This window comes from Crocodylus porosus, unplaced genomic scaffold (genome assembly GCF_001723895.1).
Source record: "Crocodylus porosus isolate Cpor-Errol unplaced genomic scaffold, CroPor_comp1, whole genome shotgun sequence".
In the NCBI taxonomy this organism is placed as follows: Eukaryota; Metazoa; Chordata; order Crocodylia; family Crocodylidae; genus Crocodylus; species Crocodylus porosus.
The window spans coordinates 230072768-230084677 of record NW_017728886.1 but is presented as its reverse complement, the minus strand read 5'-3'; the positions used below and the strand labels follow the sequence as shown (position 1 = coordinate 230084677).

At 40.1% G+C, this 11910-nt stretch overlaps 1 protein-coding gene across 3 annotated transcripts in view; it reads right to left on the bottom strand.

Annotated features, from left to right (window-relative positions):
• Positions 1-5481: 5481 nt before the first annotated feature.
• The window catches only part of LOC109320476 (E3 ubiquitin-protein ligase NRDP1-like), a 23224-nt gene continuing 16795 nt past the window's right edge, over positions 5482-11910 (bottom strand). For 2 of the 3 annotated variants that reach the window (XM_019550605.1, XM_019550597.1), the window contains 4 exons: positions 11260-11422; positions 9716-9836; positions 8668-8910; positions 5482-7571 (listed from right to left, as the gene is read on the bottom strand). In XM_019550605.1, the coding sequence (XP_019406150.1) occupies positions 8674-8910; positions 9716-9836; positions 11260-11422 (521 nt within the window). In that variant the 3' untranslated portion in view covers positions 5482-7571; positions 8668-8673. The other variant, XM_019550614.1, reaches the window with a different exon arrangement.

Below are 11910 nucleotides of genomic sequence, written 5' to 3'. Positions count from 1 at the left end.
GTGTGTGTGTGTGTGTGTGTGTGTGTGTGTGTGTGTGTGTAAGCTTTGTGGGTATTTTTTTTTGCAGTAGCATGTAAGGCAGTTTGATTTTTCTCCCCTCAGGTTTAGAGCTATAGGCTTGTATTTCTATTGGTCAGTTATTAAATGAATAAAGTACATACCAATATTTTAATGAATAGGAGGAAATTATAGCAAATGACAGCTTTTGATGTGTGAAGGAACAGAAAACTTACAAATGCAATTTAAAAGCTATTTAAGTATAAGAATTTTAGATTCTTAAACAGATCCCTAAACCTTTGAAAGTATTGGCAAAACTTGCTGTCTAAAGAGGAACTCTTCTTAGGGAAGTCATGACTGTAAGTCTCTGTGTTAAGAATTTGCTCATCATTCCATCTGGAAAAGTGTGCGACTTGTAGAAGAGGTCATAAAAGAAAGTATCCTTAGCATTTTGGGGGTGGAAAGAGTTAATGGCTTGCTTGCTGGCTCATATATAACTGGGGGGAGATGGTTTAAAAACAGGCTTCAATAAAAATGAAAAACGCTATAATGAATTAGCCAACTGAAAGCTTTGTTGAATACATCCCCTGGATTAGCTTCCATAATTATTTTTGACATTGAGATACAATCCAAAACAACCCCAAACCTATGAAAACTAGGAACAATATAAAAAATCTTCAGTCACATTTATTTTCATACTGAACTCCTCAAAGAATTTGTTTTGTACTTTACATTAAGTATTTGCATTTCCTTTTAATCCAGTGGATTTTGTCCCATAAGGAAGAATGCCGTTTTTCAGTACATATGCTGCATACTTACAGCAAGGCTAGGAGGTGGATAGTACAGCTCTATAAAGGTAAAATGTACATTAAATGTTCACCAATGGTAGCTAGCTCTCTTAGTTTCATATTTCATTTACACATAGGTCTTTTTAGGTGGTAAAGGATCTAAATGTAAATGAGGACATGCCCAGCTAGTTTATATAGTTCCACTTTAAAGTGATCTTAATATCCTTTGCTTAGCCAGCGTGATGTCATAGACTTTAAAACCATATTTCAAAATGTACCCTGGGCTAAGTAAACACCATGCATAAAAACCCCGTTTAGCTTTATCCACTAAATTTGTATTAACAGTTTTAGTTGAGACCGTGGAGAAGGCAAATGTAAAGGGGGCCTTATTTGTGGAGATACTACGTATGAACACCCCACAACATTCCATCAAATCAGTTGTTTGCAAAAAGTTAATCAACATGACCTGTAAGAGAGGTAAGCTTGATCTGTTAATTAACTGGTCGTGGCTTATATGGAATAACTTAGGTTCATGTAGATATTGGTTCATATGTATTTAATATTTATAAAGTAACATCCTTCAGAAAATTATTGCATAGGAGAATCTAAAGCTACCTGAATTGCAAAAATAGACCTACAGATACCCAAGTAAATCAAGGAGGATGGAATTTTACACATAATGTAATTGTAATAACTAAAACAGGTGAAATTCTAGTAAGCATTTACAGGTTTGTTGTTGCTATTTTTTTAAACGGAGGAGCATTGCATAAATATTTTGTAAAGTGTACTAAAGCTCTTCTCAACCATGTGTTTTGAAAGATTTTATTACTATATTTTTAGAAACTACGAGATGAAGCTGTGGCAGAGATGATGTTTGATTTGTTTTTAGTGAGAGACTTTGAAAAGAAAAATCTGCAAGTGTGGAACAGACTTGTAAATATTCAATTTTGCTTTATGAAAGTTTGAAATACGGCATGTCACACTTGGCACTTTCGAACTGGAAACAATAAAAAGTTATAGATAAAGGTGAACAAAATCTAAGTAAATCATTAGTCAGACTTGAAAACTGACCAGTTTGTCTACCACTTTCTTTATTAACATGGTTCTGGAATTGAGTCACACACAGTCCATCCCTTTCTGACAATGTCCCTGCAAAGAGAAGCCACCCCAAAAGGTACAATTCTGTGCTTATACAGTACTGTAATGAGCTCCAGGCACTAAATGGGGGCAATGGAATGGAGGTTGAGTGGGGAGGGGTGGTCAAGCAGCTTGGAGCAGGAAGAAGTGGCAAGGAGCCAGCACTCGGGGTGGAAGCAGTGCGGCTCAAAGCTCTGGAGTTGGAGGAGGAGTATCTAGGGGTGGGCAATACTCTGCAGCCAGGAGGTTAATCCTCTCACTGGATGCTAGCAAATTTGAGGCGTTATATTATGGCTCAACATGGTTTTTGGTAGCACCTCTGAGATTCCCCCCCCTCTCCATCATGGTCCCTGATTGCTGGCTCCTTGTCACCTCCTGCTCTGTGTGGCTGGAGCCCCACTACCAGATATGCCTTTGCTGCCCAGAGTACCAAAATGTTAGTTGCACCTCTTCTTATTTAAGTCTAAATCTTGTAAGAGGCACCTGTGCAACTGATGCTGCTTTATTGTAGTATTTTTTCTACTGGGTGTCCCTTTGAAGCTGCCACAGTTTTAAGGGGCTATTTTGCAGCAACATTTGATATCCAACTTTTTCCTGATGGGAACTGAGTTTAGCTTAAATATTAACCACCAAATTATGTTGAATTGGACATTCTGGAGAATAACCCTTGGATAAGACCACATTTTACTAGGTAAGTTGGATCAGAGTGGTTTTTAGTGTACTGGTTCATCTTACCTTTAAACCTGCAACATAGAGGTTTGGTTTCTTTATTCCTTTTCTTATGAGTGTTTGTCCAGGTGCTGTTCACACATTGAAAGGACAGGTAGGTCTGCTCTTCATAACTATTAGGTAAGCAATAGGGTTGGGATACTGCCGAGACCCACCACCATACTAGCAAGAACAAGAGAAATTTTGTTGTGGGCAGGATTGGGCAGAAATTTCTGTCAGCTGGGTGTCTTAACTGGTATATTTATCTCATTTGATCATAAATGCTTTGATTCAAGTGGAGTCTTTGACATCTGAGCTTTTTGAACCAGGAAAAAGCTAAAAAAATAGTTTGTTCATTTGTGAGACACTAGCAGGGTTGGCCTGTCTCTTTTCTTCGAGCTCCAGGTGTTTTGCCAACTGTATCAGTGTGTATGGGATCTTGATCAACCCTGAATTTAGTGACAGAGAAAACAACGTGCAACAAATATTCTTCTTTGTTCTATGTTTTTGCCCTATTTAAACTGCAGGTGGCCAGTATAAAAGCCAGAATGACCTTTGTATGTAATGTAAATGGACATTTGAGGAGATTATTTCAGTTATTTCCCTCCCTCTCTGCAGATGCCTTAGCTGTGTATTTGGTCCTCTGAGGGATAAATGAAATGGTAAACTAAGATTGGTACAAGACCCAGCCAGAATGTCTCAAAAAAGCCGAACAGCTGAATGTTGCAAATGGCCTATGGCCATAGGAATGTCTTCTTCTTTGGACAAAGACTTGCTCGTTTAGTTAATACAGAATAGAGATGTACCATGATGAAGGGGCTTTGGTTATTCTGCAGTTTGCAGTGAGAACTTTTCAAGCAATGGCCAGCAAATTCATTATTAGCTTTGTTTATTTTGAATTGCTTACTATTGACTAAGGAGGATTTGGCCCTCAGGTTATTGCATCCTGCAGCCTGCAACACTTTAAGAGCTCTGTTGTCCCTCCAGAGTGGAGGAGGCTGGCCACTAAAAGCAGCCATATACAAACAACTCCTCCCCACTCTGTGAGGAGGGAAGGTCATATCTTAAGCAGAAGACTACATCATATAAGAGCTCTGTTAGTTAAATGTATCCCATTCATAAGGCAGAGAAAGCCCTTGAACTCTAATTCTTATTTCAGATCAGCTATTCCTGACCTAAAGAGTACTTTAGCTATTGGTTTCTTGCATAATAGCTTGGGAATAATGAAAAATGCACTTGAATATCTCTAGGCAAAGAAAGCACCAGAATTTACATAGTAGAATAGTGAAGTGAAGCAAAAAGAACAAGTCATCTTACATAAACTACCTTTATTAGTTCAATTTGATACAAGCCTTACGCTGGCTTCTTTTACAGATGCTATCATATAAAATTTAGTTCCCAAATGCAACTTCTTAAATCCTATTTTTCTGTCTTTTCATAAAGATAATAAATGTCATTCTTTGAGTAGACTGGCACTGAGCTGTAGTGCTGGAAGACGCTTGAAAGTTGCACAGAATTGCAGGTATTTATAAAGGCACCTGTTGACTTAAGCAGAGTTTTTTAAGTTTTCTCTGTGCCTCTCAGGAATAAATTATGTGGTTTCACTGAAGTAGTACATATGGAAACAAAAGGTCATATTTGGTCTCTGTATGTATTATCTTGGACTCTTAAACAATATCTGCAGAGAAGCATCACATCTGGTGGCCGTCTACAAACTGGCCAAGGGAGACCAGCAGGCTACGGGAGAGTCCCTGTTCCCCCGAGCATTACTGGGAGTAACAAGGAATAAGGGCTGTAAGTTGACTGAGAGTAGATTCAGGCTAGCTATCAGGAGGCACTACTTCACAGTCAGGGCGGCTAGGATCTGGAACCAACTTACAAGGGAACTAAAATGGCTTAACTGGGAATATTACCAGCAAACAGATTTCACTGCAACTCAGTTAAGCTAAACATATAAGATTCTCAATGATCACGGTTTCTTGGGGCAGCTATACATATGCTCCAGGATGGAGGTGAGGGTGCTTCAATACAAGCAACTCAGAGCCACTCTAATTAAAGCGCCTGCAGTGCCCCCACTGCCGCTTTGAAATGTGGATGCTGAATACACATGATATGGAGGCTTCTGGAGCATGCTAACTGGCATGCTCTAACAGACTCGCAGCTGGCTTAATTAATAGAGTCTGCTCTGATGTGTGCTGCTACATGTATAGTTGCCCTGGCATTCTAAAGTCTTGCTGAAACCAAAAGGGGCCAATCAAATGAAGACTATTCTAGTGTTACCTTTCAATAAAGAAAGCAATTACCACAAAGATCTAGCCTAGTTCACTAATTATTCCACGGGAATTTTTAAGCTTCTGGAAGGCTTATGTAGGAGGGAATTTTGAGTTGTGGTTGGGCATAAAGGCCAGGGAAGACCAGGTGTCAAACCGATTTTGGTGCATCTTTAAAGTCGCTAGTAAACCAGATTAAGTAAAACAAAATATAATAATCTAATAAATAGATTTGACTAAAGAAAAGGTGGTTGACATTCTAGTCTTCCAAATAAACAGCAGGTGCTAATTCTACTTCCATGACATATGAAGAGTTTACTTTTTCTTTTAATAAGTATTTAGTATGCAAATAGGTAGTATACAAAGATGTTATACAAAGCCTGCAGGCACCAAGTTGAACCTGACCTGATTTTTTGAGTCAGAACCACACACTGCGGTTCAAATGATCAGTTCTAATGTGCAGTTCTGGAAGGATAATCCATCTGGTCTTGCTGCTTAAACGCTGACTTCGGTGACACTCTAGCAGACCAATTTCATTTAGTTTAAATGATATAGGAAAATTTCTATTGGGTTTTTTTTTTATGTTTGCTGTAACTGTGTATCCTGAAAAAACAGCTGTCTTGGTTAATACTACAAAACCACCAGTGACAAAGATGGGGGGATGGGCAGCAGTGGATGAGAGTGAGCTCAAAACAAAAAACAGCTCTGGGCTTTGTCTGCAGGTTTAAAGGAGGCTTGCACTGCTCTGTGCAAAGCAAACACATTCCACAAGCCAAGCTCTTTAAAAGGTATGGCTATTGCTTTACAATCTTACACTGCTTTTGACACAGCTGCTTAAGAAATGTGCTAGGATCCCAGGTTAGAAAAAGGCTACTAGAATAATCCAAGGGTTTGTCTACACTTAGAAATCAATCCAGAAAAACAGAGGAAGGGCTATTCTAGGAACAACTCCCCGGTAGACAGATTCAGAATAGGAATGTCCATAAAAGGAGCTTGTTCAGTCAGTGCCCAAGTGTGGAGAAGCCCTGAGCTTGTAAGATTTTCATTTTCTTTTCACTAGTAAAGAAAAATGCTAAGAATTCTAAATAAAATAAACTGAATTCCTTAACATTTAATTTTGGAGGGCAGGGGGTGGGGTGGAAAAGTGACTGTAAGTCTGTTAAAGGTAGTGTAAATACTAAAGAAGGCTACCTTCCAAAATAAATCTTTGGTTATGTTCATTTGCTATAAAGATTTAAATACAAAGAATAACAAGGCACATAAGGGTATTTTCTTCTAAATTAGAAAATTAGCGTAAGATTGTATCACCTGCATGTGACTTTTTTTTTCCTGAATTTTTCACAATTGGAGTTAGCAAATTTAGTAACTAAAAACACAGGCCAATTTTTATTCCACTGCATGGGTATGAGGACAGAATATGGTCTAACAGCAGTGCTAAAAAATAGTGCAGCAAGAGTCATGAGAAGTTAAGAGAACAGGAGCAAGGTAACTAGATTGGAGCTGTGTACATTTCTAAGTTGGGGTGGGGAAAAATCTGACCCATAGGCCGAATCCATTTGGCCCATAGTACACATCCCGCTACCCTGGGTGCACAATGGGGCTGGGGTGGCTCCTTCTGGTTGCCACCGCCAACCCCAGCCCTGGGGAGACTGGCAGGAACCTGTGTGCATGGCCCTGGCCCATCCTGCGCCCACTCCAGACTGGCTCGTCCGTGGTGATCAGCGACAGTGGCAGCACCTAGACAGAATCTGTGCTGGGCGTAAGGGAAAAAGCTGCCTCCCCCTCACTGCTGCTGGGCCTTTCTTGCTGTGGCTGCCTGGAGCCCATGTCCAGGCTGCCCTGAAGTTCTAACCCCTGTTACCAGCCCCACCTCTGGGCTGCCCAGCATGGCAGTGGGCTCAGTAGAGGAGCCGCAGCATCCTGGATGTGGGCTCCAGGCAGCTTCAAAAAGAAGGGCGGTGATGGGGTTGCTGTTTTTCCTCTGTGCCCAGCAGCAACTTCTGCCTGGCTGCTGCTTCTCATTGTGGGCAGGCTGGTCCAAGGCAGGCATGGGGTGGGCCAGGGTTGGGGCTGTGCACACAGGACCCTACCAGTCTCCATAGGGCTCGAGCTGGAAGCAGTAACCTGAAGGAGCTGCCCCAGCCCTGCTGGTCTGGAGCTGATTTGCTCTGGCCAGGGCAGGTCTGAAGCAGGTACAGGGTGGGCCAGAAACAGGGCTGTACGCTTGGGTCCTGGCTGGGCTGGAGCTGGCTTGATTCAGCTGGGGCAAGTCTGGAGCAGGTGTAGGGTGGGTTTGGACAAGAGCAGTGTGCTCAGCTGCTACTGGGCACTAGTGGCGGTGGCAGTGGCAGGGAGGGACTGCAGGGCCCGCAGGCTCTGGGTTTGGTGAGCTGTTATGTGGGACGGGGACGGGTGTTGACTGGCTCACAACAGCTCCCCAAAACTGCTCGTGTGGTCTGCAGGCCGAAATAATTGCCTGCTCCTGTTCTAAATGTTCGCAGTCCTCAGATGTAAGAAACCCCACAAGTCAAGATTTGTGGGTGTGTTATAAAATCCTACTTGTTGCCGTTGTATAGCTCCAGATTTTAGTTGTCTGAAATCCATGTAACCATATTTCTTTTGTATAAAATGGCGGTCTGTTGTATTAATGTTCAAGTAGTTTTAATCATACCTGTGAAAATAAAATTGAAGATGCTCAGGTGCTATATATGTGTTAAAGTTATTTACATTTTCCTACCATATTTAGAGGTTTTAAACTTCTAAACAGATCTCAGACCTTGGCAGTGATATTGTAGTGAAATGTACAAATAACTGGATTTTCAGTATTACTTGCCCTGTAATGCAGATCTTACAAAAGTGTTAAAAATGTGAGAGAGAACTGTGAGCAATGTTTTAACAATCCAGGTCAAATACAAAAGCTTGCAAGTATTCAGGACAAAGAAAGAAATAAACTCTGAGCTCCTTTGGGGTGGAAACTAAACTAAATGAGAACTCTAAACAACTTGGCAATGAGATAACAATGGAGGACTATTTTAGCATTATAATTATCCTGGGTTGTAGTAGCATCTAGCTTCAGAAAAAGCTAAACAGAGGCTAGGGGGATTAAAGGAGCTCTGTCATATAGTTTCAGGTCCGGACCGACTGACCTTTAAGCTGTTGTATGCAGGTAGAGAATTTAGCAAAGGTCATTTTAATGCTCCATTCTTTTACTGACATGTATAATTTTTGCTGGAAACACAAAATATATGCAATGTTAGTTTTCCCTATCACCTTTGAAGAACTTAAATACTTTTCCCAAAATTAAGTATATTTTGGCTGTCACAACATATCATGGCTTATATATAAACAAGGTAAAAAAAAAAGGATCATATGATAGCTTTGAAAGACTGGGGTGAAACATCCAAACACTTTTAACCTCTCAAAAACTCATGCTTCCATGTTTATAAAGAAGGTACTGCAAACAGCTCAGAAAGAGGCTACAAGTCGAGAGCTCTTGATACATATTTATTTTGGTTGAGGGTACTTTTTTAAAAAAGGCAGGTTTTAATGCTCAATATTTGATTTGATGGAATTAAAAAATGGACATAACCTCCCCCTGCAGACTATAATCTTTCTAGACTATTTACAAAGTCTCCAGAGTATGTGAGCTGCTCTTTATAAAAGATGTTGGTCCTCTGGGACCCACTCAGAATTTAGATTCTTTATAATTGATAGAAATTTTGCTAGCAGTTCCCCAAAAGTAGAACCTCATATGTTGTTGCACTTACTTCTTTTTAGATGACGGTAACTTCCCTAGGTTTTCGTTTCATACTCTCCAGTCGTGTTAGAGGGCGAAAGTTTGTGGATTTCTTGTTTCCCTCAGTAGTGTTCTGTCGGCAGTCTTTCTGCAGGCTTTTTAGCAACTCCATTAATTCACGCTTTTCAAGCTCTGCCTGCTCCAGCTCTTGACGATGCTGTCTCTCTGCTGCCAGCAGGGAGCGCACGTCAGACATCATTCGGGACATCTGACTCTGAAAGCACATAGAAAACAGACTGATCCAAAAACTCAAACTACTCCAGTTCTGATGATGGTTGTATTGGAGTTGACATGGTTTCTGCATCTCTAGGAGGACAGACAGTGAACAGCTAAGAGTATTCTTAACTCCAACTTCCAGTGACAAAACAAATTTCATCCTAGGGAGAATGCAGCACAGCTCCCACCTGCCCTCTTGCACTAATCTCAAATAGGACCATCTCTCAGATTCTAGATTTTCCAGAAGATTTCAGTGTTGCTTCTTATGATTTTTATCTCAAAATCCTAAAGAAGTTTGTGATTTAGTTTTTAGTCACTTCCAGTATTTTAATTCATTAGGAGCCTTAAATTAGAGATTTAAATTGCTCCAGGCTTTGAGGGTTGTGTTTTTTGGGTTTTTTTTGTTTTGGGATAAAAAAGCTGGATGAATGGTTTTGACAACAGATCATCTCACCTGCTATTTAATTAACCTTATCTATAATGGGGTTTGGAAGTGTGTTTGCATATAGCTCCAACTGTTATTGAGGTCACCAACATAGCACTACAGCCCATGTTTCTTTTTAGGATAAGACACTTAAAATGCAAGCACAGGAACTGAATTACTCTATCATGCCTTGTGCCTTAACAGTTCAGCTGGAAACAGATGCAGCAATCTTTTGAGAATCATATTTTAGATGACTAAAATATAAGATGATTTCTTTTACTTATAAGAAAGAAATGCAGCTTCCCTTACTGGGAAGTGCAGCAAGCCTTGACTTTTGGGAGAAGAAAAGCACTGGAAAATGGTTCTGGTGCCCACTTACCTTCAGCTCCTCAATTTCATTTTGCAGCATGCTTTCCTTTTGCACCATGTGTCTTCTCTGGGAATCCAACCTAGATTCCATCTCATGCTTTGCTTCTTCCACTCTGCAGATCATTTCTGACCTAAAATGGTCCAGGTTTTCATTTTTAACCAAGGAAGTACTCTTTTTTTTTTTTTTTTTTTTTTTTTTTTTTTTTTTAAGAGTCAGAGCAACCTTCTATAGTCAAATAGCTATATCACTTTTGAATTAAAGGAGTTCAGGATTAGAGGCAAGAAAGGCCTTTCAGTATATTTTGCCAACCAACAGTATTCTTGCTTGGTATGTAACATTCAAGGGTTTTAATCTTCCTTTGATGGAACATTCACATCCTACTGCTGGTATCAGGAGGAGAGAGACCCAAGGGTCTCGTTCCTGTGGTGATGGGCAGCAGTATGCAAGACACTGCAGGAATAATTCTAGAATCTAAACTCTTTTTAGTCTTAGTTAATTTAATGTTTTTTAGTCAAAAACATGTGATTAACTTTGCTAATAGGTATGCCTGGTATCTTGTGCAGAGTATGGCATCTACAAAAACTGGTGTGCCTAACTCAGACTGGCCTGAGGGACTGTTTGGCTTAACAGACCTTTGGATGGTTATTTGTGTGTTAGTTTAGGAGTAATATACTCTGTCAAAATAAAAAGGCATGAATATGTCAGTGTTTGTCATTCCTTTTGCTCCAGGCAGGCTAGGCCACCATAGCATCTGTAATCTTTTGCTCTTGTCAATTTCTGCTGGACATTCAAAGGCAATAATTGTGAGAACACTATTTTAATTTAGTTATTAAACAGTTGCAGCCAGAGTCCTAATGTTAACAGGTTAACCCCTTGAATTCCATGCACGTTAGCATCCCTATTGCCTTGGAGAGGTCACTGGTTCTCACTGCATTTGGGTCACCGGCCAAGTGCAAGTAAGCAGGGGCCACCACTGACCAATGGAGAAAGAGAGACGGTGGCAAGGAACAAAACTGGTGGAAGATTACGGAAACATTAAACTGGAGGAAGAACAGAGAAAAGAGGAGAAACAGGCAAGTAGTGCAAACATTCACACTGGCTGGTATTAGTCTTTTGTGATTTATTTTAGGTGAAAGCTAGAACCAGCCTCTCATTGCTGATTTAGAGCTACTGAACACAATTAGAGTACAGACTTTCAAACTATTGACTCTAACTACATAATAATTTTGCTTTAGGCATGTATCACGTTAAGCTAAAAAATAAACCTATTCAACAGTCTCAGTCTAATTTTTAGGGAGTATTTCACTAGTTCAAATACTCATTTATTTTGAATAATTCTAAACTCTGCATATGAAAAAAATAGACCGATCAAAATAATTTAGGCTAAAAAAAAGTAATAAGAGCTTACTGTGTGTGTACGTGTGTATTAAGAACAATGACTATCAATTGACGGTAATCAGAATTAAGAGCTAGTACTCGAAACCATCTATTATATGCAATGATTTTAAGTCCACAATAATATAAACACCCCAGAAACAGAGAAAGAACCATACCGAAGCAATTCCAGTTCTGTTCGTAGCTCTGCTACGCAGTTATGCTGTGTGTCTTCTGCACTGAGGATGGTATAACCACAACCATTGGGACACTCACGGCTCCGGTATTCACACAGTGCCAAATGGCCTTCTAAGTTACGTCGCTCGACCTGAACTGGACAACCTAACAGGAAGCAATAAACTAAAGCATTAAGCCAGTTAAAATTCATAGAAGCACCCCAAAACTTAGCAAAAACCATCCTAATGCGCATGGAAGCTGCAAAGCACAGAACTGACCACATTCAAGTCTGTCAAAACAAACAACAAAGCAATTCCCTTAAAGTGTGGAGAGAGACCCAAATAATAAAAAAGGCCCTAAAATATTGTCTAGATTAAGCTTGTAGCTACTTTCCTACTGTTTGTCAGGCACGGAGGCAACTTCACTCATGGCAATGCTAATGTGGACCAGGGATACTAGCAGCTGCTCTAAATTAACATTTCTACCACAGAAAGGAATCGCTGGAGACCAAGAAAAATGCCAGTGTTGACAGCTTGGGGAATTGAGACGCAAAAAATAAAGTACTCTAACGATAATTTCAATTTTCCAGAAAACCTCTGGGCTGACCAAAACTCTCAAAGCCTGAGGTAAGAGCTGTGGTGTACATTTTTAGT